At 37.3% G+C, this 20,731-nt stretch overlaps 1 protein-coding gene across 1 annotated transcript in view; it reads left to right on the forward strand.

Moving 5' to 3' along the window:
- Nucleotides 1-20,731, forward strand: part of LOC146004211 (MORN repeat-containing protein 4 homolog) — a 139,339-nt gene that overhangs the window by 27,802 nt on the left and 90,806 nt on the right. The window contains exon 2 of the mRNA XM_083142881.1: nucleotides 16,061-16,298. Coding sequence (XP_082999007.1) covers nucleotides 16,061-16,298 — 238 coding nt within the window. The remainder of the gene's footprint in view (nucleotides 1-16,060; nucleotides 16,299-20,731) is intronic.

The following is a 20,731-nucleotide window of genomic DNA, read 5'->3' on the forward strand; positions in this document are numbered from 1 at the left end:
AGCAAAAGGACATTGGCCATCAGGACAAAGGAGAAGATGGAAGATGGAATGAAATGGAACTCTACACTGTAATTCCCTCTCTGGGGGAGGAGTAAATAAGTGAGTAGAATATTCTCAGTTATCTAAACTGCGATATTCTACTTCCATCTATGGACGAGTTGAATGAAGCTGCAAGGGGACATTGACAACACAGGAGAAAGGAGAAGAAGGAAATGGACACGTTCACCGTCATTTTTTCTCTAGGGGTGGTGGAAAGATGGGAGTAGAATATTCGCCGTTATCTAAACTGCTATATTCTACTTCCATCTATCGACGAACCAAAGGAAGCTGCTAAAGGACATTGACAACACGGGACAAAGGAGACGAGGGATTGAAATGGAAGCGTTCACCGTCAATTCTTCTCATGGATCAGAGTCACCAACAGTTCAAGAATCTTAGGTACCCAATGTGTCGACAGAGATGTATTAGAAGAACAAAGAGAAATCGAAGGCATATCTTGCGTCTGGACTGCAAAGGTAAATTGCAATTAATTTGTAATTAGTTATTATGTGAATAGATTATGCAGTCAGTCATATAGACAGTACATGCGAATTTTCATTTTGCAAACATGAGGACAATGGAATAGATTGTGCTACCAAAGAATATTGCTGCGAGATAAGAATTACTCATTAAGATACAGGTATATCAGACTTGCGAAACGACAGTATTTTGTTTTGTCTTTTTCATACTAACTTATTATGTTTTGAATTTTATGTCTTTGTTATTATTATTACTCTGTTACACTCTTACATTTTTGTCATTACCTTTATCACCTCATGAAATACATGAAAAGTTATTTCTGGGGAGTGATTTTTATCTTAGTAATATTTGTTGGAGAATGGTTACATTGTCATCATGTGCTAAATTGTCGCAAACTTACACTAGATCATGTGGACGATAAATAATTTAACAATTGTAATTATGTTTAGTGTTTAAGCTGCAAGTTTTGCCCTGTTATGACATGTTGGAAGTTGATCCTCATAAAACTGCGATAATTTTGTCGAAATAATGTTTTACCATGCAATAACAATCCCTAATGCACTTTTGATATGAACTGTAGGAAGTAGGCGATTTAGTTTTTCCCGGCTTTAATATATCTGAACTTCCCCCTGTCTTATGAGCTGGAACGTTGCCATGGAAATGGAAGATACTTCGTGATGTTTTTCACAAACAAGGAAAAGATAGGATAGATGGAAAGGTTGACTCTTTATTTGGGAAGCACTATAATGATCGAAATAAACATTACGTGGATTACAAGACAATATAAGAGATAAGTTTTACATAGAAACGCAACTGAACAGTAACGTGCACAAGGAAAATCACTAGGAGAATGTAGATAATGATGAAACAGGTGACTGCAATTTCATTGGAAAAAAGGGGAAAATAATTAGGTTTCAAACCTATAATTAATAATTGTGACAGCCTTCATATCAGGAAATACATTTCGAATATCCAATAAAGTTGCTTCCACTAAGTAAAACTTAGCGAGAAGCCTGTAGGCTTAGAGAACAATTACAATTTATTTTTATATATTTAGCTAACTTACATCGCCCTATTGTTGCACAAATGGAACATTCATACGCAGAGGTCAGACCTTTCCAACTTTAAAATGTAAGAATCCCTATTGGATTGTAATTACATTTACTGTTGCCATAGTATGAAATTAATTACTTTCTATATGAATTATAAAAAATAGGAGAATAAAATAATAAATCGTATCCATGAGAATCTTATGTCTATTGTGGTTGGTTGTCCGTCGGAGGACATGAATCACAACATGTCACTACATGTGAAACCTTGCAGCTTCATTTGTATTTCAGAGCTTTTTAGAGCATTTCAAATATTTATTTCTTAATATACTACAGAATAGTACCTTTCGTCTGTTTAACTTTTACTATAGGAGTATTACAAATAATTTATGATTACTATTAACACCACAGACATCAAATACCAGAATGGAAATTCCGATTCTTCCACCAGTGAATTGGTTAAATTCAAGCCAAACATTCCAGGCAAAGATAAACAAACATGGCCGAGCACCATGTTGTTTCCAGATAGTAAATTGAGTTTCTTTTAGTAAATGCCGTTGATTTCCTTCAAGAATTCTATACTCCATAGCTCGCTAAAGCTCATGTCAGGATTTATATGCGAGGAGGAAGGGGCCAGGGTACAGCAAGACTGTAAATCCCCCTTTCTCGATACATATTAAATATTCTAGTTAGACCAAGTCATGTCAAATGTTGTTTTCTTTCTAATATTATTCACCACATTTCTAATATCTCACCCCTTTTCATTTCATGTCACTTTTCAAAGCCTCTTTGCAGAGTATAAGCATCCAAAGTCCGGACCTGAGCAAAATGCGAGGCTTAATTTCCGTTCTGGTAACTTGACATCTGTGGGTTACGCTTGTGTATCTGTTAAATTGTATCATGGTGTATAATATCCATCAGATGTGAAAGCTAGCATTAAGAAGGGAAAATGTATTACATTCATATTCCTTAAAGCTATCCTTTTGAGACCTCTTCGTAGCCAGAAGATTGACTGATTGATTGATTTATTTTACTTCGCCTTTTGTGCTAATTTGCGAAGATGTGAATGAGTGAATGATGAATGGACACTCACAAACATCCATGCCCAGGCCAGGATTCGAACCCGGGACCCCTGGCGTCGTAGCGCGATGTGCTAATCACTCCGCCAAGGGGGGCCGGCAGTAGCCACACGAGTATCACAAATGTATTTACTGAACAATACTTACAGTACTTAACAATCATTTTGTGATGAAACTGTAACCAGTAGGCGAAACATCACTAACAAAACAAAAACCAAAAACAACGCAAGATGACAGATAAATTAAACATAAACAAAGAAGAGACTTAAACATATTTTGATGACGATTGCAGAAAATTGTGTTCTGGTAAGAAATTAAATAATGAGTGCAGCAGCCTCATAGCTAGATATTTTGGCGCCTTAGGCAGCATTGTACTGGGGTTATGTCTTAGTGACTGATGAACATCTTTTAAAACGTACAGTTACTACTGCTTTCAGAAACAGAAAATTCCAACAGTGTGTTACCAGATTATAAGCCTACAAGCCTACCTTGCTCTGAAGCAAATAAAAATACTTTCCTATTCAAAAATGGGGGTGTTAAAAATAATAATTGAAATAAATAAAACTGAGCAGTTCGTTCTCAATAGAAAAAATGTAATTTAAAATATATTTATTTATTTTATTTATTTATTGAGAACAACTACAGGCCCAATTACAGCGTTCCATAAATCTGGCATCGTATTCATCATAATAATTACAATAAATTTAGCTGATACAATTATACAATACAATACATTCAATAAAGATATACAATACAATACAATATAAAATAATGAAGATATAAAAATAAAACAAGTACAAGGATATAAATTGATTACTATTGTAGTTTTGTAACTTATTACGTCTACTGTCTTAAATCATGAAATGTATTGAGGATATTTAATCGGAATTCCTTTAGGTTCATAGAAAATATGTCGATGTTTTTGTTCCTAGCTACTAGATTGTTATAACTTTTGCACATTCTATATAGACCTATTGGTGATTTTTTAGTATGTCAGTTCTAGCCCTTTTCGTTAAAAAAAAATCACTTTGTTGTGATGTTCTCAGTGAGGGAACCAGAAGTCTGACTTTTGATAAGAGACTGTGTCGTTATTTATTAATTTCCACAGGAGTATATTTTCATGAAGTGTTCTTTGTTCGTGTAGCGTTGTAAAGTGAAACAAGATTGTAATAGTGTTCAAATGTAGGATATACTTTCTCTATTTTGAATTTTATGTACGGATGGAATTTATTCTGAACTCTCTCGATCTCCTTAATATTCTTTATCGTGTCTGTACTCCATACCACGGATGCATATTCGAGCGTAGGTCTTGCATACGAGAAGTACATTGCCTTGAGTGCTTCGGTGTTTCGAAATTCCCTTCCCTGTCTAATAATAAATCCTAGAGTCCGCAGCGCGTTGCTAATTACATGATTTATGTGCTTATTGAAAGTAAAATTAGATTTACAAAATGACCCCCCCCCCATTCTTTACTGCATCATGTCTAGTAAGAGTATGGTCATGCATTTTGTACATATATTCTACATGACATTTATTAATATTTAGTGTTAAGTCATTGTCGTTTGTCCACTTTTCTAATTTTCAAATGTCATTTTGTAGTTGAATGATGTCATCTGCCGTAATTATTGCCTTGTAAAATTTAAGGTCGTCAGCGAAGAGTAACTTGTTACTGTTTTCTAGGCAGTCTGGTAAGTCATTTACAAGTAACTTAAAAAGTAGTGGCCCTAGGTTGGATCCCAGAGGCACTCCTGACGTGACATTTATCTCGGACGATGTTTGACTTTTACATGTAACATACTGTTTCCGGCTTTGAAAGTAGGAAGCAAGCAGTGGTCGTAATTGTTCTGACAGGTTGAAACATGCTAGTTTGTTTATTAGTACCTCGTGATTAACCATATCAAATGCTTTGCAAAAATCTGTGTAAATCACATCTACTTGCCACCCTTATCCAACGTTGTGCTAATAACGTTATGTTGTAAAGATTTGTCTGAACTGACCTGCATGGAATGAAGCCATGTTGGAATTTAGATATGACGGGTTTTACATGAGCAAATATGTATTTGGGTAAAATTTTCTCAAATATCTTTGCTGAGGTTGATAGTATACTAATTGGTATATAGTTTTTCACATTATCGGTATCCTTGCTTTTGGGAATAGGACAGACTGCTGCAATATTCCATTTTTCCGGAAATTTTTGTGTTGACACTATTAGATTAAAAATTAAATAGAGTGGGTATTTTAGAATTTCTCCACATCCTTTAATCACATAAGGCGGGTCCAGCTGATTTTTTTAATTTTAATTTCTTAATTGCATTTTCTACATCGAGAATGTAAGATTCTTCCGTAAGATTAAGAATGTCCAAGGTCTCGTATGCCGTGTTTATCGGTATGGGACCCGTGTTACGTGGTGAGTTCTTATATACTGATTCAAAGTGCTGCGCAAAAGCTTGGACTACAGATTTCACATCTGTCAACTTATTGTTTTTGAAGTGCACTGGATCTTTATTAATATTACGCCTTGTCTTTTTTATATATAATCAAAACAGGGAGCTATCGTTTTGAATACTTAGCTCGGAGTTCGCAACCTATTGCTTATAAGCGCCATCTATTTATTTCCTAATTTCTGCACGTAATTCACTAAATTTGTTGTAATGATATTGCCTAATTCCTATCTGTTGTTTCCATTTCTTATGGTGGTAATGCTTGATGCTTATCATTTTGATAATACAAACGCTGTCGCGGAGAAGGTGAGACAATTTTTTTCCTGGCTTGGCAACACTGCCTATGGTTTCGGCACTAGTCGCGTCCTGTAGGATGCCTCATTGTGTTTCCGTAGCAAGTTGTCACATGTTGCGAAACCACGTTAGTGACCAGCTGTGTTGCTTTACGTGGAACGTGGTTTCGTTTACCCCTCCAGGTTTTTGTGTATAACATTGCTTTTCGCGATGAGTATTCAAATTGAACAGCGACATGCCATAAAATTTTTTGGCGTTTAGGGAAAAGTGCTGAATTCGGAATAAAAATTTTGTGGTTTGTAATTTTTTTTGTTTCATTTTAATGATTCTTGGAGGGGTCCATGTACATTAAGGTGGAGTGAAAATATAGGGCAATTTTTTTTTCAAAAAATGAAGATGCCTGTAGTGGGAAAAGCTGTGTTATTATACAGTTAATTAACCCTAATTATTTCAGAAAAAAATAATTGATTTTTAGTGGTGCCCCAGGGTCACTGAAGATTTCATATTGAAAATCAACATTTACTCATCGAAAATTATAATTTTTATTTATTTTCCAGAAATGAAACACACAATACCCTGTTTCCTAAGTAAACAAGTGCAAAAAATAGGTATTTGAATACAACCAAAAAGTTGTGCTACCGAAATACATAAAATAAACTACCCAAGTACCCATTAGTACCAGAAATATGTTACAATGTTAAACTTTTACATTTACATATAGCCCAATATCGTAATATTAATTACTCTTACAACTTATATTCTTTCTTAGTGTGAAATGTTTTCATCAATGCTCTTGACTTGATAGTTGAAAAGATAAATCCATCTCTTTGCACTGGAGTATATACCATCACCACAAAGGTCACAAGAGTTGTCAAATTATTTGAGGGCCTATCAGTCTATACATACAACAGTAGCAGTCTTGCAGCTGTTGTTAGCCACCTAGAATGGTTTAATGGGCCTGGTTTGCGATTCGCTAATTCATCACTGCAGTGTCCATTTGTTACACTAATACACCAATTATAGAGATACCTCTGATCAGTACTTAAGTCTTCAAAGTCAACATTACCAACAAGCTGACAAGAAGAAGGAACATTTATTGGATCGACTTGCACAAGAGGTTGTTTTTCGCAAGTTTGTAGAGCTTTTCCTATTTGCCCAGAAAAATCTTTTGGACCAGTTGTGAATCCATCAATTTTCTGAAAGAGATGGCGCAGTGGGAGTTCATTTATATGCAGCAAACAAATAAGCCACTGGAGGGGTCTACCAAGTTGTTTTCTTCAGTAAAACAATAACCCCTCCATTGTTTCCTGTATTCACATTTGTACCATCACACCCAACTGTTAAAAGATCGTCCATACTTATTTCCTTCCTAGCACAGAAGCTCAAGATCTCATTTTTTATAGTGATACAGTGACGTGTCCTATATACTTGGAATTTGGCTCCTGGACTAAAAGTCACATGCTCTTCTGTTACGACGCGACCATAATTTTTCACTCCTCTCTTCTCATTAATTCTTCTCTGGTCCTTCCTGCCATCAAAATACAATCCAGTAAGAGTATCCAAACTATCAGCAGCTGTTTTCCTGACTTTACTTCTTTCCCTTCTAACCTTGCTCCCATCTATCACTTTAGAAACATCTGCATCACTAATAACACCTACATCTTGAAGAACTGCACTAGCAATTTTAGCTGCACTTCTGTCAGATATGCGATGTCTGTCACACTCTCTAGCAAAATTCTTAAGAGGCAACCGCATTTGAGTTTCGTTTGAGGTTAATGAGGAATTCGCTGAAGTGGAGGGCATTTCCGATTTGGTTTTAAGTACTTTACTCGTGTCGCTGTCAGTATCTCAACCTTCTTCCTCCAGTTCACTTGATGGACTTGATTGAGGACTACTAGTAACAGCATTGACACTACAGCTTGACAAATATTTCTGAAGTTTTGCTTCTTCCATAGCTTTTCTTGCTTGCTTCTTCTGCAATTCTTTGGATTTTTTGAAATCAGTTTTTGTGAACATTTTTCTCGTTGTTCTTTGATCCAAAAGAAATTCTCTTTCTTGAATAGGTACTTTCTTCTCTAGAACAAACACAGATTGAAAAGTCTTTACACTTGCAACACGATATATCAAATAATGTAGAGTTAGCATGTGAGCAATACAATGCAATTTTTTCTTCTAGTTTTCTTTGTTTTGTCTACACTTAAAGGGCTTTAAGAGATTTCGATAGTGTTCGTGAAGTTTCTTCACTTTTGCAACGACTTGCTGATGTGACTATGATGGCAATGAAGCTTTCATCAAAATTCCTACCACTTGGTGAGAAATACTTTCACTAATTTATGAAACATGAGGTTCCTGAGTTTTTCTCATTTTGCTTTTAAAGGCGGATATGAAGATATAATTTCATCACATCCAGAATTCTCCATGTATCTTTCAATACGCTAAAATAAGTGGAAATATGAAAACTTAGGAGGGCTTGGGGCACCAGAAGAAATTGACTTAGAGAGCTGATTTTTTTTGACTATCTGATACCAAAATGCAACTTTTCTGACTACAGGCATTTCGAAATTCAAGAAAAAGAATTTCACTCCACCCTAATGTACAGTGTCTCTCAAAAGTTTTAGGACAACGACATTTTAAACTAGGCAACCCAATTGACACAAGGAGTTGGTGGGTTGCGTGTAGAGTTAGGCTCAATTTCAGGTTTGCCACATGCCCAATATATATTTATGAAATACGCGAAAGAAATAAAAACAAGCATTATTGTATAAAACTAGAAAAAATATCAGTATTACATTTATTGCAAATGAGAAATACTTTCCGAAAGATAGAAAATCGATTTTCTAGTATTTCATTGCCGATGAGTCTATACAAATAAAAGAGGAGAGAGGAAACGGAAGGCGACAAAAGAGAGGAGAAGAGAGAAAGGGGAAGAGGAAAAGTAAAGGAGGTAAGAAAATAGAGGACAGAAGTGTATAGGAGAAGTAATGAGGAGAAAGGAAAAAGATTCGAGGAGAAATGAGGAAAAACAGCAAGAGGAGATACGAGGAGGAAAACGAGATGAGAGAAGAGGAGTTTGGAGAGGAGAGGAGAGAAGAGGAGGAGACGAGAAGAGGGGAGTGAAGAGTAGAGTAAAAGAGAGAAAAAGAGAACGAATGGAAAAGGAGAAGAGTGCAATGGAATCGTAAATCGAAGTCAGGAGAGGAGATAAGAGGAGTGGAGAAGATTGGGATGGAGACAAGATGCGATAAAGTAGGGAAGACGATATGAGATAAGAGCAGAGGAGAAGGAGGGGAGAGAAGGTAAAGAGAGAAACAGAAGGGACTGGAGACGAAAGGAGAGAAGAGGCAGTTGCAGAAAATATCGTCTCAGCGTCAAGAATTGATGCATTGATCAAATTATCCAAATGAAACATTCAATAACATTTTGAAATGTATTGGATAATGTATTCGATCGGTGCGAAATGCCTTTTGGCTGAGTACAGAGCAAGATAAAATCTTCCACGTAATATCTTTGATTTTACCTGCGATTATATCACTAAAAACATGAATGTAATTTTAATATTTATCCAATTTTTCTCCACTTCTCGGTTCGTTGAAATGGAGATTTTGTAATTTAATATTTCCCCTCCCCCATTGTTAATTGCAAACTGAATCATTCCATTTCACACGGCGTGGACAATGAACACAATGGAATAAGTCTAAAACTTACGAAAATTTTCTGCCACGGGACGGGTTTGAACCTACGACCATCAGGTAACCACTACCCTACAAGATTTCGCTCCTGAAAACAGGTAGAACCAGCTGACCAATGTGAAATGTAGATGCAACTCTCCTTCCACATGTAATGTGCAAAAGACTTGTTTGTAACAAAGAAAACGAAGGTAGTACGAATCAGCGAAAACATTTAATGGAGAATTTCACATGATGGAAACTTTTCAGTCGATATTTGTGGAGGTATCTTTGCATTGAACTCGAGTGGGAAAATTGGTAAAATTAGTATGTCCTGAATTGCCACAAATATAAATAGTTATTTCATTAATATTTGTCAATGTCTTTGAAGCAGTACACAATTATCGTTAGAGTATCATAATTCACGAACTTATACATGAAAATATCCCTTTGAACGTGTGGCAATTCAGTTTTTTTATATATATAAATTCCAGATGCAGAACAATGTAACTTTACTCTGCTATTACAAATAATGTCTCCGTGCTCTTCATTAATAAAAATATAATTAAAAAAAGAGAATAACTCGTAAGGTGGATCGAACCTGGGACCATAAGCAGCCCAATCAAGAACTCGAACCACTTTTTTTTTTAATAAAGGAATACCCCTACGCGATGGTATCCCCCGTCATTCACACTTTTTCAACTTTTACACTTTTAATTTTTTACAGTATTCTCAGTTTTTCACGTTTTGGACAAACACAAATACCCATGCCTTACCCGGGACTCGAACCCAGAACCCCTGGCGTTGCAGCGCGCTCTGCTAACCACTTTTTTTTCTCATTTTGATATACAAGTTATGGAATTACATTGTTTTTGACGTAAGTATATTACTGCTATTACAATTTGTATTTCTATCTGGTTAACATTTACATTTTTGTTTGACCTAAATTAAGTATAAAGCACTAATAAGAAATTTGCATACCATTTCTTCCTTGCTTGGAGAGGAATTTTTTCGTATTGTTCTTGCAAGAAGATACTGAATTGTTTCTGAAAACTGCTCTCGTCATTGTGAAATATATATAATAAGTATTCTGTTATCAACCATTGTAATGCTCGTTGTTTTGTTGGTGGAAAAAAATTGAAATCTGGAAAAACTATATCTGTATCCGTAAACTTTGTTAATGAGGTGCGGCATATACGACTGAGCATTGTTCGCAATTGGTTCCATGCCGTGGAGGAGTTTCGACACTTCGTTATCCTGTGGGCTAAAGAGTCAGGCACGTTGCATGATATACAGTTAGGCCAGTCACTGATTCCATATTGGTATGTCCTATCTCTTGTCACTATAACACGATGAACCACTTTGTACCATATTGATTGGCCCGCTTTTGAAAGGTGTTTGGCGGAGACATTTTCCCATATTTGTGGCCAATTATGTGTATTGAAATCCCTGACTATTCGTGGTACGGCGTGCTTGAAACTATTGATTCCTCTATATAACTTTTTAACAGATGGTGTAATTGTCTCATGTCGTAATAACTGGTAGCATACCTGTAAAGCGATGTCCTTATAAAACAAAAACCTTTTGGGGATACTTTGGATATCGATGGGAGCTTCTAATGGAATGTTTCGTATTATCGTCTGTATACATGCTTGGGTCGTTGACTCGTGCAGTGAGAAAGCTGTTTGAAGGCCAGTCTGTACAAACAATGATCTTGCCTGTGTGTTCACGTGTATTAGTCCCAACCCACCTGTCTTCTCTGATAACGTGACCTCATTTAGCCACCCGGAAAATTGTATCGTGCCACAAAAAAGCAGCCAACAGCTTTGTTGACCTTGGCTAAGTGCTGTGGTTTGAAAGGTAGGATTTTTGCTACATACCAAAGTTTAGAGAGAGCAAAAACATTGATAAATCTTACTCGTGCTTTTAAACTCAGAGAGCGCGTCTTGTTCACTCTGAGGACGTAGATTGCCCTCTCGCACGTGAGGTTACTATTGGCTTCGACCGTTTGATCGATATTTGCATAGAAGTTTATACCTAAAACTTTTATTTTCTTGTCTACAGGGATCTCCGTATTATTTATGAAAGGATTCTCCTTGCCAAGGGGCATCAGGAATGACTTTCGATTGTTTAGTTTTGCTCCTGATGTGAGCTCAAAAGTATGTATTTGGCTTTTAACACTGTCCAGATCTCTTTCATCCTTGAGATAAATCGTGACGTCGTTCATGAAACTGCCAACTTGTATTGTGGTGGAAGCCATAGAAATACCCTGTAAATGATGCTGGATACTCAACAAAAAGGGGGCTATTGTGAGGACGTACAATGTGCTACTTAAGGGACTACCTTGTAGTATACCCCGTCGCATTTTAAAACTTGTTGTCAAGAAACCAGTTATTTTGAGTTTTAGCAGCATATGATTATATAATGTTTTTATCAAATTAATAAAAGTGTCTCCGAAGCCATAAGCTTCTAAGACTTTGTACAGATATTCGTGACTCACTCTGTCATATGCTTGGGAAAAGTCTAAAGATAGAATTGCCTCTGATGCATTCTTATTTTGTTTGGTAATAATTACTTCTCTTATCGTTTGCAGCAAGTGATGTATACTTTGAGACGTATTACAAGCGAACTGTAAATTGCCAATAAGTTTAACCATATATTTTTTTAGACGCTGATTTATAAGTTTGATATCACTACTCAATATTGAAATTGGTCTAAAATCTGTAACGAATTTTGGATTTGCCTTTTTGGGAACTAACACTATAACTCCCGTGCTACTGGTCTTCCCTATTGTTCCTGTTGTCAACACTTCGTTGACCCATTCCGTTAATTCGTCTCGTATTAGATCCCAGAAACATTGATAGAATTCTGATGGTAGTCCATCTTCGGCTGTAGTTTTATTCCTCGGAGCTTTGAATACTGCATCATGGACCTCCTTTTTACTAAACGGTTGTGTGAGCTCAGTTCTTTCATTTTCCGTCAGTGATGCAGGGAGGTAGTTCAAAAAATTACATTGCGTTTCTGCGGGATTAAAGGCTTGACCAAGAAATTTTTTATAGTATTGCAAAAACCTGTCGTATATACTATGAGGGCTGGTGACAACTTCACCGGAATCTAAAGTTAATTTATGAATAACGTGACTCCTGGCGTGTTTATGTTCTTGAAGAATGTGACTTAGTGTGGCTTGCTCGTCAGGGTCTATAGGAAGAATCTTGCTCTTTATTATTGCTGCAGATTTTCGTTTCCTATGTATAGCAAGTAATTGCGCTTTTTTTTCATTTGCATAGGGACGATCGAAATTACCTTGCAATGCTAAACGATGGAGATCATTCAAGACTGCATACAAGAAATTATATTTGTTTCTTTGATCTCTACTAACCTCTGCACTGAAGAATTTACTGACCTGACGAAATTTAGGCTTAACTCGAGTTTCTCACCACTCGATTAGGGTCTTTTGCACTGGCCGAGAGGCCTTGGGTTCGTTCCACGTTTCCCTGATTAGCTGGACATAACTACCATTGCGTAATAATGTGCTATTTAAAAGCCAGTATCCGCTACCTTGTCGGGGTTTAACCAAATCTAAATTTATTTTGAGAATTGGGACACTATGGTCACTAAAGCATACTGGAAAATTTTGAACACTAATTATAGATTCCTGAAATCTTGGTGCGACATAAAACCTACCGATCCTTGACGCACTATTGGAGGTGATATGTGTGTAACCTTGACTTTCGCCGTTGGCGTGTATCCAAGCGTCACGCAGTTGTAACCCCTGCGTTAATTCATAGAGCGCACGTGAGAAGTTGTATCCTGGATTTTGATCTTGTGAACGAATTACGCAGTTAAAATCTCCCACTAGTATAGTGTCTAGTGTGTGGGATGTCAACTCGGACCCTACAACTGTTGAAAAAAAATCTTCTCTTTCCCGTCTGTTTTGGCTTCCTGACGGAGCATACACATTACAGAGAAACACTGAGCCTAATTTGGCACTTATTTGTCTGCCCGTGGGATGGGGCACTACATTACGTAAATCCAAGTGTCGCCTACATGCTATGGTAGTCCCTTGTGCAAAGGGAGTAAAATTGTTGTATACTTTAAACATGCTCAGTACAGAAAAATCGTCTATGGCAACCTCTTGTAAGAGGGCCACATCAATAGACGATTTAATGAGAAAGTCAGTGAGAGCTATTATTTTGGTCTTACTTTGCATTTGATTCAAATTTATAGATGCCAAGGTAAATGTTTGCATGATGATAACTGTCCACAAAAGAAAACTAAACTTACTTACATTCTTCAACATTACTGATCTCTAATTTCTGCCTATAATGCATTAACTATGCTTTCCACTAAATAAATCTGGGGTAAGTTTGTTACTCGTCGAAGGTTTCTCTTTAGTTACATTTGCTGAATTACTTGTTAAACTAGCCTTTGAAACATCTAGGTTTGGGGTACCAGGTTCTACTCTAAATTCGTTATGAACTATTGTGGAACTTACGCATTCATTATTTTTCTTCTTCTTTCTACGTAGCACCATGGACTCTTCCGCCACTGACCGTAACCTTGATACAGATCTTGACCGTGATTTCCTAGGAGAGGTAACTACGGGGAATTCGGCCTCCGCGAACAAAGCACTTGGGTGTGGGGGCGGGGGTATGTGATGCATCTCCTCTGAAGTGGTCAATGTTGGCTGCTCCATCTCTTCCCTTCCTGTTGGTGCATTCTTCACACTAACTTCGTGTCTGGTACCTGTCTCCTCGTCGGTGATTCTGGGGCTGTCCGTGTTCCCTCCATTGTTATCTCCTGACGCAGGGACTTCTGCAACTAATGGAGCTGAATCTCTTGGTTTAGTCCGTACGGGTAGCACAGTTGGTTCATATACCATCTGTACATTGTCAGCGGGTATATTAACCGGCCCCTGCGCACGCTAGGCACGTACGCACCTGCCCAGGGTATGTTATCCAATAGGAGTCTCCGTTCATTATTACATATGAGGGTATGGGTTTACGTAGTATCATTTTGATCAAGACACGTCCAGTTCGAGTAGGGTAAATGTGATCTGCAGAGTATGTCTCGTCTTCAATTTTTAACACTTTCCCATAAGACCTCATGACACGACTTATCACTTCTGCACTTAGTTCAATTGGGACTACATGTATTCTGACAAGTACATGTCGCTGGTGGGCCCATTCTACTTCAACTTTATGATCACCATCTACGTCACTATAGATTACCTCAGCACCAAAATCATTTAGTAACCGTTCTCCTACCACTTTTGTCGCAAATTTCACGTACAAACACTTACGAAAGTAATCTATTTCAAAACTGAGCACTTGGTTCGTAGGCACTTGGTAGACATCATGAAACCATCGATGAAAATCCAATGACGTAGGTCGCGTTTTGACATCAATGAAAACAAATTTCAAGGTGTTTTCTCTTTGTGTATTCATCGTGAACTATTTCATCGTATCTTCACTGGCTCACGGTAATTGTAGTCAAAACCTCGCGTGCACTTCAAAGGAAAAAATAGAACTAACACAACACTAGCAACCGTATACGGCCCTAGCTAACTCGGACAGTTCGATCACTAAGCCTTCTCACGCGAAGAGGGGAGCTCGCTACGAACTGCTTCCTGCACAAGCTGCAGGCAGACTGAACCACTTCGCCACGGAGGTCGACATCCACTACACCACGCTCTTACCTTCCGTTGTAGCCACAATTTTAAAGTAACGTGAGCTAGAAGCACAAGAAAATGTCCCACCTAGACGCCAATTTTGGAAGAAAACAGACAGGTAAGCCTATTTAAATGTTCACATTACTAATTCAGTTTTTTATAGATTGATTTAAAAGTATGGGTGCGTTAGAAAGTTGGTTATTTGCTCCATTCACAAAATACAATTACAAGTCCTCAATAAAACTCCAGTCAAGCCTCTTCCTCTGAGAGATATTCAACCCCTTAACGAATGAAAATTATGAAGTTTCTTACAATACAAAAATATCTTAATATATATTTATATATTTATTTATTAAAACTAACAGTGATAAATCCCTCATCAAAGCCAAAATAGAAACACGTATTTGGAATGTAGCCATGGAAGATAAGTTGAAATTTAGATGCCTTCCACAAATAATGGTCACTTCTAACAATTCCATTCAGTAATTTACATAACAATCATGGATGTCCGAAGGAGTACAGGGGGCTACACCCCCTGGGAAATGAAAGTTAACCAGAAATTACATATTTTGTACATATAATTTCATTTCTGTCATATCAATTTTTGCCCCACCCCCACGGAAAAAATACTCCCCTCCGTGGAAAAAATCCTGCGGATGTCAATGATTGCAATACATCATTCTGGACGCCAAATGCTTAGTTTATTTTATTTGTTGCAGGTTTGATGGCCTTGAAGACAGTATCCAGGATGATGATGATGATGATGATTCTGCAGCTGGCAGACACAATTGGACACCATACGAATATGTGTGCCTGTTTTGGGATGAAGATTTTCTAAAGCAGATGTGCAGATTTACCAACATGAAATTTCAGCAGGAAACTGGTTATGTTTTAAATCTAAATGTGAATGACATGAAAGCGTATTTGGGAGCCACACTTTTAATGTCATGTTTAGGGTATCCCAGAGTTTGCATGTACTGGGCAAAGACAACACGCGTTCCTTCTATTGCAAATGCAATAAGAAGGAACAGATTTTTTCAAATAAGAAACCATTTGAAAGTTATTGACGATGCTCAAGGAACAAATAAGCAAAGACAAAAGGATAAACTTTGGAAAGTACGACCAATTATGGATAGAGTAAGAAATGGTTGCCTTACTCTACCACGCAGCAAAAATCTTGCGGTGGATGAACAGATTATACAGTTTACAGGTGTGTGTGCAGTAAAACAATTTGTAAGGGGTAAACGAAATCCAGAAGGATTGAAGAATTTTGTGTTAGCTGCACCAAGTGGTTTGGTATTAGATTTTGAGGTTTATCAGGGTAAAAATACATTCCTCACAGTTGAAAGTGCTAAAGGTCTTGGTGTTGGTGGTGCAGCAGTGCTAAGGTTAGCAGAGACTTTGGGCCAAGGAACACATATTATTTTTGACAGGTATTTTACGTCAGTTACATTGCTGGATGAGCTAAGAAACAGAGGAATTGCTGGTACAGGGACAATCATGAAATCCAAAGTTCCAACAGCTGTTCATCTGACAGATGACAAAATAATGGGAAAGATGGAAAGCGGTTCATCTGACATGTCAGTACGCCAGGATGATCAGACATGTATTGTAAAGTGGTGCGATAAAAAACCTGTTCTCTTGTGTTCTTCAAAGCTTGGGGTGGAACCACAAGATAAATGTAAACGTTGGTCAAAGAAAGATGGAAAATATATTGAAGTTCAAAGACCAGCAGTTGACAGAGAATACAACATAAACATGGAGGGCATTGATTTGATAGACAGAATGATCAGCTATTACAGAATTAAGACACGCACTAAAAAATGGACTGTCAAGACAATACTTCATTTCTTTGATTTAAGTGTAGCAAATGCTTAAATTTTGATGAGGGAGGATCGGAAATCCAATGCAGGCGGAAAATGTGTTCAGTTTCTGGATTTCAAAATTTCACTTGAAGAAGAACTGCTGAGACAGTCGGAATATTCCGATTCCAGTGATGAAGAGATTGTACGTACACCACCAAGTACTCGTAAGCGACAAAGGCAAGATGGAAGCACAGAGGTCAGTAAGATTAACAAAAGAAGAATCAAGCATCTTCCAGAAATGGTGGATATAAAGAACTCTGTCAGATGCAAGAACAAATGTTGCTCAAAGAAAACCAAAGTCCGGTGTATGAAATGTGATGTGTACCTTTGTTTAACTGTACAAAGTAATTGTTTGGCAGAAGCTCATTCATAGAGTTTGTACTGGTTTGTAAGTAATAATATCTGGTTGGGCCTATTTCATTTATTGGTTATTTATATATATTTATTCTAATCAGTCAAATAACAATTAAAAATCACAGGCCATGTAAAGACAATATACTTAGTTTGTTATACTTTTGATCAGGTATTATTAATATTTTTTCTCTTCATATTTGTTTGTACACATTTTTAACGTGTAGCAAGAGGACTCATGTATTAATAATTTAATAATGTAAATATGAGAAATATAACATAAATATTGTACTTCCATTATTTAAAAGCTTATTATTGCCAAACCCACCAATGTTTCAGCCGGACTCATTTTTATACGACCAAGACCCAATGTCCATCGTAATGGACATGCCAAAAAATAATGTTTTGAAAATTATTTTCGAAAAATGACTGTAAGTACTTAATTGTAGTTCTATTATGAATATTATTCTCAATTTTGGTTAAAATCGACTGAAAAATATGAGCTTGGGTCTCAGGAGGATGTCTTGCTGTCCATTATTCTACGTTATTTGCAATAAAAACAGGTCACTGCAGTGTCGGTATCGGCCAACAGTCACACAGAAGGGTCAGCCATAGTGAAAAGCTATCTAAAATGTCAAATAGCCAAAATTTAAAGAAATATAATGCAATATATATTCAATACAATAACTATATATATGTAAACAAACTCATAGAAGAGATGGGGATTTTCGGAAAATCGGCCACTGAGCTGGCAAAATACATACATCTTTAATTTAGTTCTTAACCAGGGAAACAATTTTACCCTTTCTAATATTTTCTACCGGTTTTTGTTATTATTAATGAAAAATTAGAGGTAATAATCGTTGCTTAATTTCAAGTTAGTCTAAGTTGTCGGTTTTTACAGGAAATTTTACACTTCAAAGTATGTGTGAAAATTTACGAGCAAAGATGTAATTTTACGGTAGTTGTTGTTGTCAAATCATTGGTGATTTGCCTCATCACTTTGGCCTTGCGACCAGGGCCGGCCCTAGGTAGATACGGGCCCGCTGGATCTAGTCTGAAGTACAGGTGTCCAATATACTCACAATATAAACATTATTGCAAATAATAATCAATTAATTTATGTACTTCGTATTATTAGAGGAACTGGTCTAAATATGGGCTACCATTTTTTGTTTGCACATATATCACACCTAAATTTTCATAACAGAATAGTATGCAAATTGCCCTATTTCAATCCCTCATACTCTCCCAAAATCAAGTACTCTTGTACGTACATTGCAAAATTCTTATTTAAAACTTTTAGCTCGAGTGATGATAACTGCTGGGATTCTTTTCTTATTCTACGAAAGTGTAGAGTGAAATCACGGCATCTCGAGACCCACCTTTCTGGCAGTGACCCTATGTTGCTGGGTTCACTTACGAAGGAACTTGCTGTCAAACAGTCAATTAGGCCCACCGCTTGGGCAAAAGCCGAAAACGTTAAAATTCCTCCTCCCCAAAGCTGCCATTAGGGAAACAAAATTTTGTAAACATAACCGTTCTGCGCTGTGATTGTACACCGGTTCCTAGCTTCATTCTACTGTATTGTAGCCAAGTTTGAGCAGCAATTTCGGTCCTCGCAAATTGGGGAAAAATTGATTCTACGTCCGCCATTTTGAAACATGTAGGTCGATTTTTACCAAATGCAACACCAAGGTACCAATCTAGTGGAAGGATTTCAGCGTAAAAGCTACATACTATATACGGGGTTAGTGGCACAGGACAGGAACGTTTTTCACTTTTTCGGGGGTACAAAATTCAAACTGCACGCACATCGTCATACATCTGCCCCCCCACCCACCCACACACGCACGCACACACAAAACCCTTGTGCTGATAACCTGCAAAGGAGGGAATGGCCATAATAAGTCTTTGTAATGTACCGACTTCACATCGTTTCTTGGTAACTTTCCACTCATTTTCTAGAAACCTCTGCCTCGTTTTACCTTACTCTGTTTATTTGGTGGACAATTGATGATTGTCAGCTAGTTTGAAGTAGAGTTTGGTCCGAGCGGTGGTTTCATAGCTTCTGCAAACGCTAGAAGGTAGGATCACTGAGTGCCTGGGATCTCGTATTCATACATTGCGAGTGAAATTTCGAGTGATTGATTGATTTGGTTTATTTTACTTGGCTTTTCTGCCACATTTGGCTAATTGCGAAGATGGGGAGGAGTGATGATATGATGAAATTGATGAATGGACACTCACAAACACCCATGCAACCCCTGGCATCGTAGCGCGATGTGCTAACCACTCCGCCACGGGGGCCGGTCAAGTGAAATTTCGAGTGTGAAGCTGTCGGTTTGTCTTCCTCTCGATAAAATGGAGTAGGATCGATTGATCGTCCAAACGTTCTAAAAGGGTGTCCGACCACCACACAGGAGCCCACGTTTGTATCCCAGGGCGGTTGATCTCACATGTGATGAAGAATAAGCCACGTTTCATTTAAGGAAGAAAACGAGGTATGTAGTAAAAAGTTTACAGTAGTCTGCATGCTCTAGAAATATTATGTTTCAAAATTTTGCATATGTTTCTGACTCTCTGTGATTTTTCTTCATTTAGCATCCACCAGGCTTGTTAAATGTCCAGGAACCCATAAATTCTGAAGTTTTTTTTTGGGTTCCGCTGCAGGACCGTATCCTTTTTTCTCGCACAATTTAAATTCGGTCCAAGTTGCGAACTGTTTCGTTGTAACACCATTAAGCCTTGTTTCCATGATATGAATAACTAAATATGCTGACCAAGGCAGTAATTTATTTTATTAAAAACATAAACTAAACGTAACGTTTCAACCTTCTAGCAAGGTTCTTCAGACTTTGTATCAAGTACAAATGTAACAAGATACAAAAACAGGGCATTATATATACACAAACATTACTCCCTCCAGACTATTAGAAAGTTTTTCTGGAACATTCTAGCAGGTGGCTTTCCTTTGTCAACTGTACTTTCACCTAAAATGCTAAACATATTTACTTCCATATAGAATGTGGTTTGGACTTTTTATCTCACGCTCTTTTTCCTTCATTTTTCTTCCCTCTTCTCTCCTCTTTCTCTCTTGTCCTTTCCACTCTTTCTAACACCTTCTTCCATTCTTTTTTTAACTTCAGTCCCCCATTCCAGTTCATTGTGTCTTCTTCACCTTTCTTCTCTATTTCCTTGGCCTCCTTCCATTTTCTCACTAGCATTCTCTTCTCCCTTCCTATCTGCTTAGCCTCATCCCACTCTATGCCATGTCCTGTTTCTCTCGTGTATTCAAATATCGCATACTATATTGAAATACTTTAAACATTAAAAGGTTCTTTCCAGTCTAGATAGAACCCATTTACACTTGCTGATTTTCTCTGCCGGACGGGAATTGAAATTATTTACAATTCCTGTACCTTTGACAACCCTGGGATTGTTAAAGATCCAGGAGAGCATACATTCTAATATGTTCTATAGGGTTCCGTAACATGACCGGAACCATTTATCTCGCATAATTTAAATTCGGTCCGAGTTGCATATTGTTTTATTTCAATACGGAACTTGGACCGTATTTAAAGAGTTCCGGAAAAAAAAGTTCGTGGACAATATTTAAATTCATCAGGAAAAAAAGGTTTTTGGACCGTATTTAAATTGAACCGGAAAAAGGTTCCTGGACCGTATTTAAATTGATACGGAAAAAGTTTCCTGGACCGGATTTAAATTCAGCCGGAAAAAAGGTTCCTTGCCGGAATTTAAATTCATTCGGAAAAAAAGTTCCTGGATCGAACTGA

The sequence above is a fragment of the Lepisma saccharinum genome, chromosome 21, assembly GCF_977018435.1.
Source record: "Lepisma saccharinum chromosome 21, izLepSacc3.1, whole genome shotgun sequence".
Taxonomy (NCBI): Eukaryota; Metazoa; Arthropoda; class Insecta; order Zygentoma; family Lepismatidae; genus Lepisma; species Lepisma saccharinum.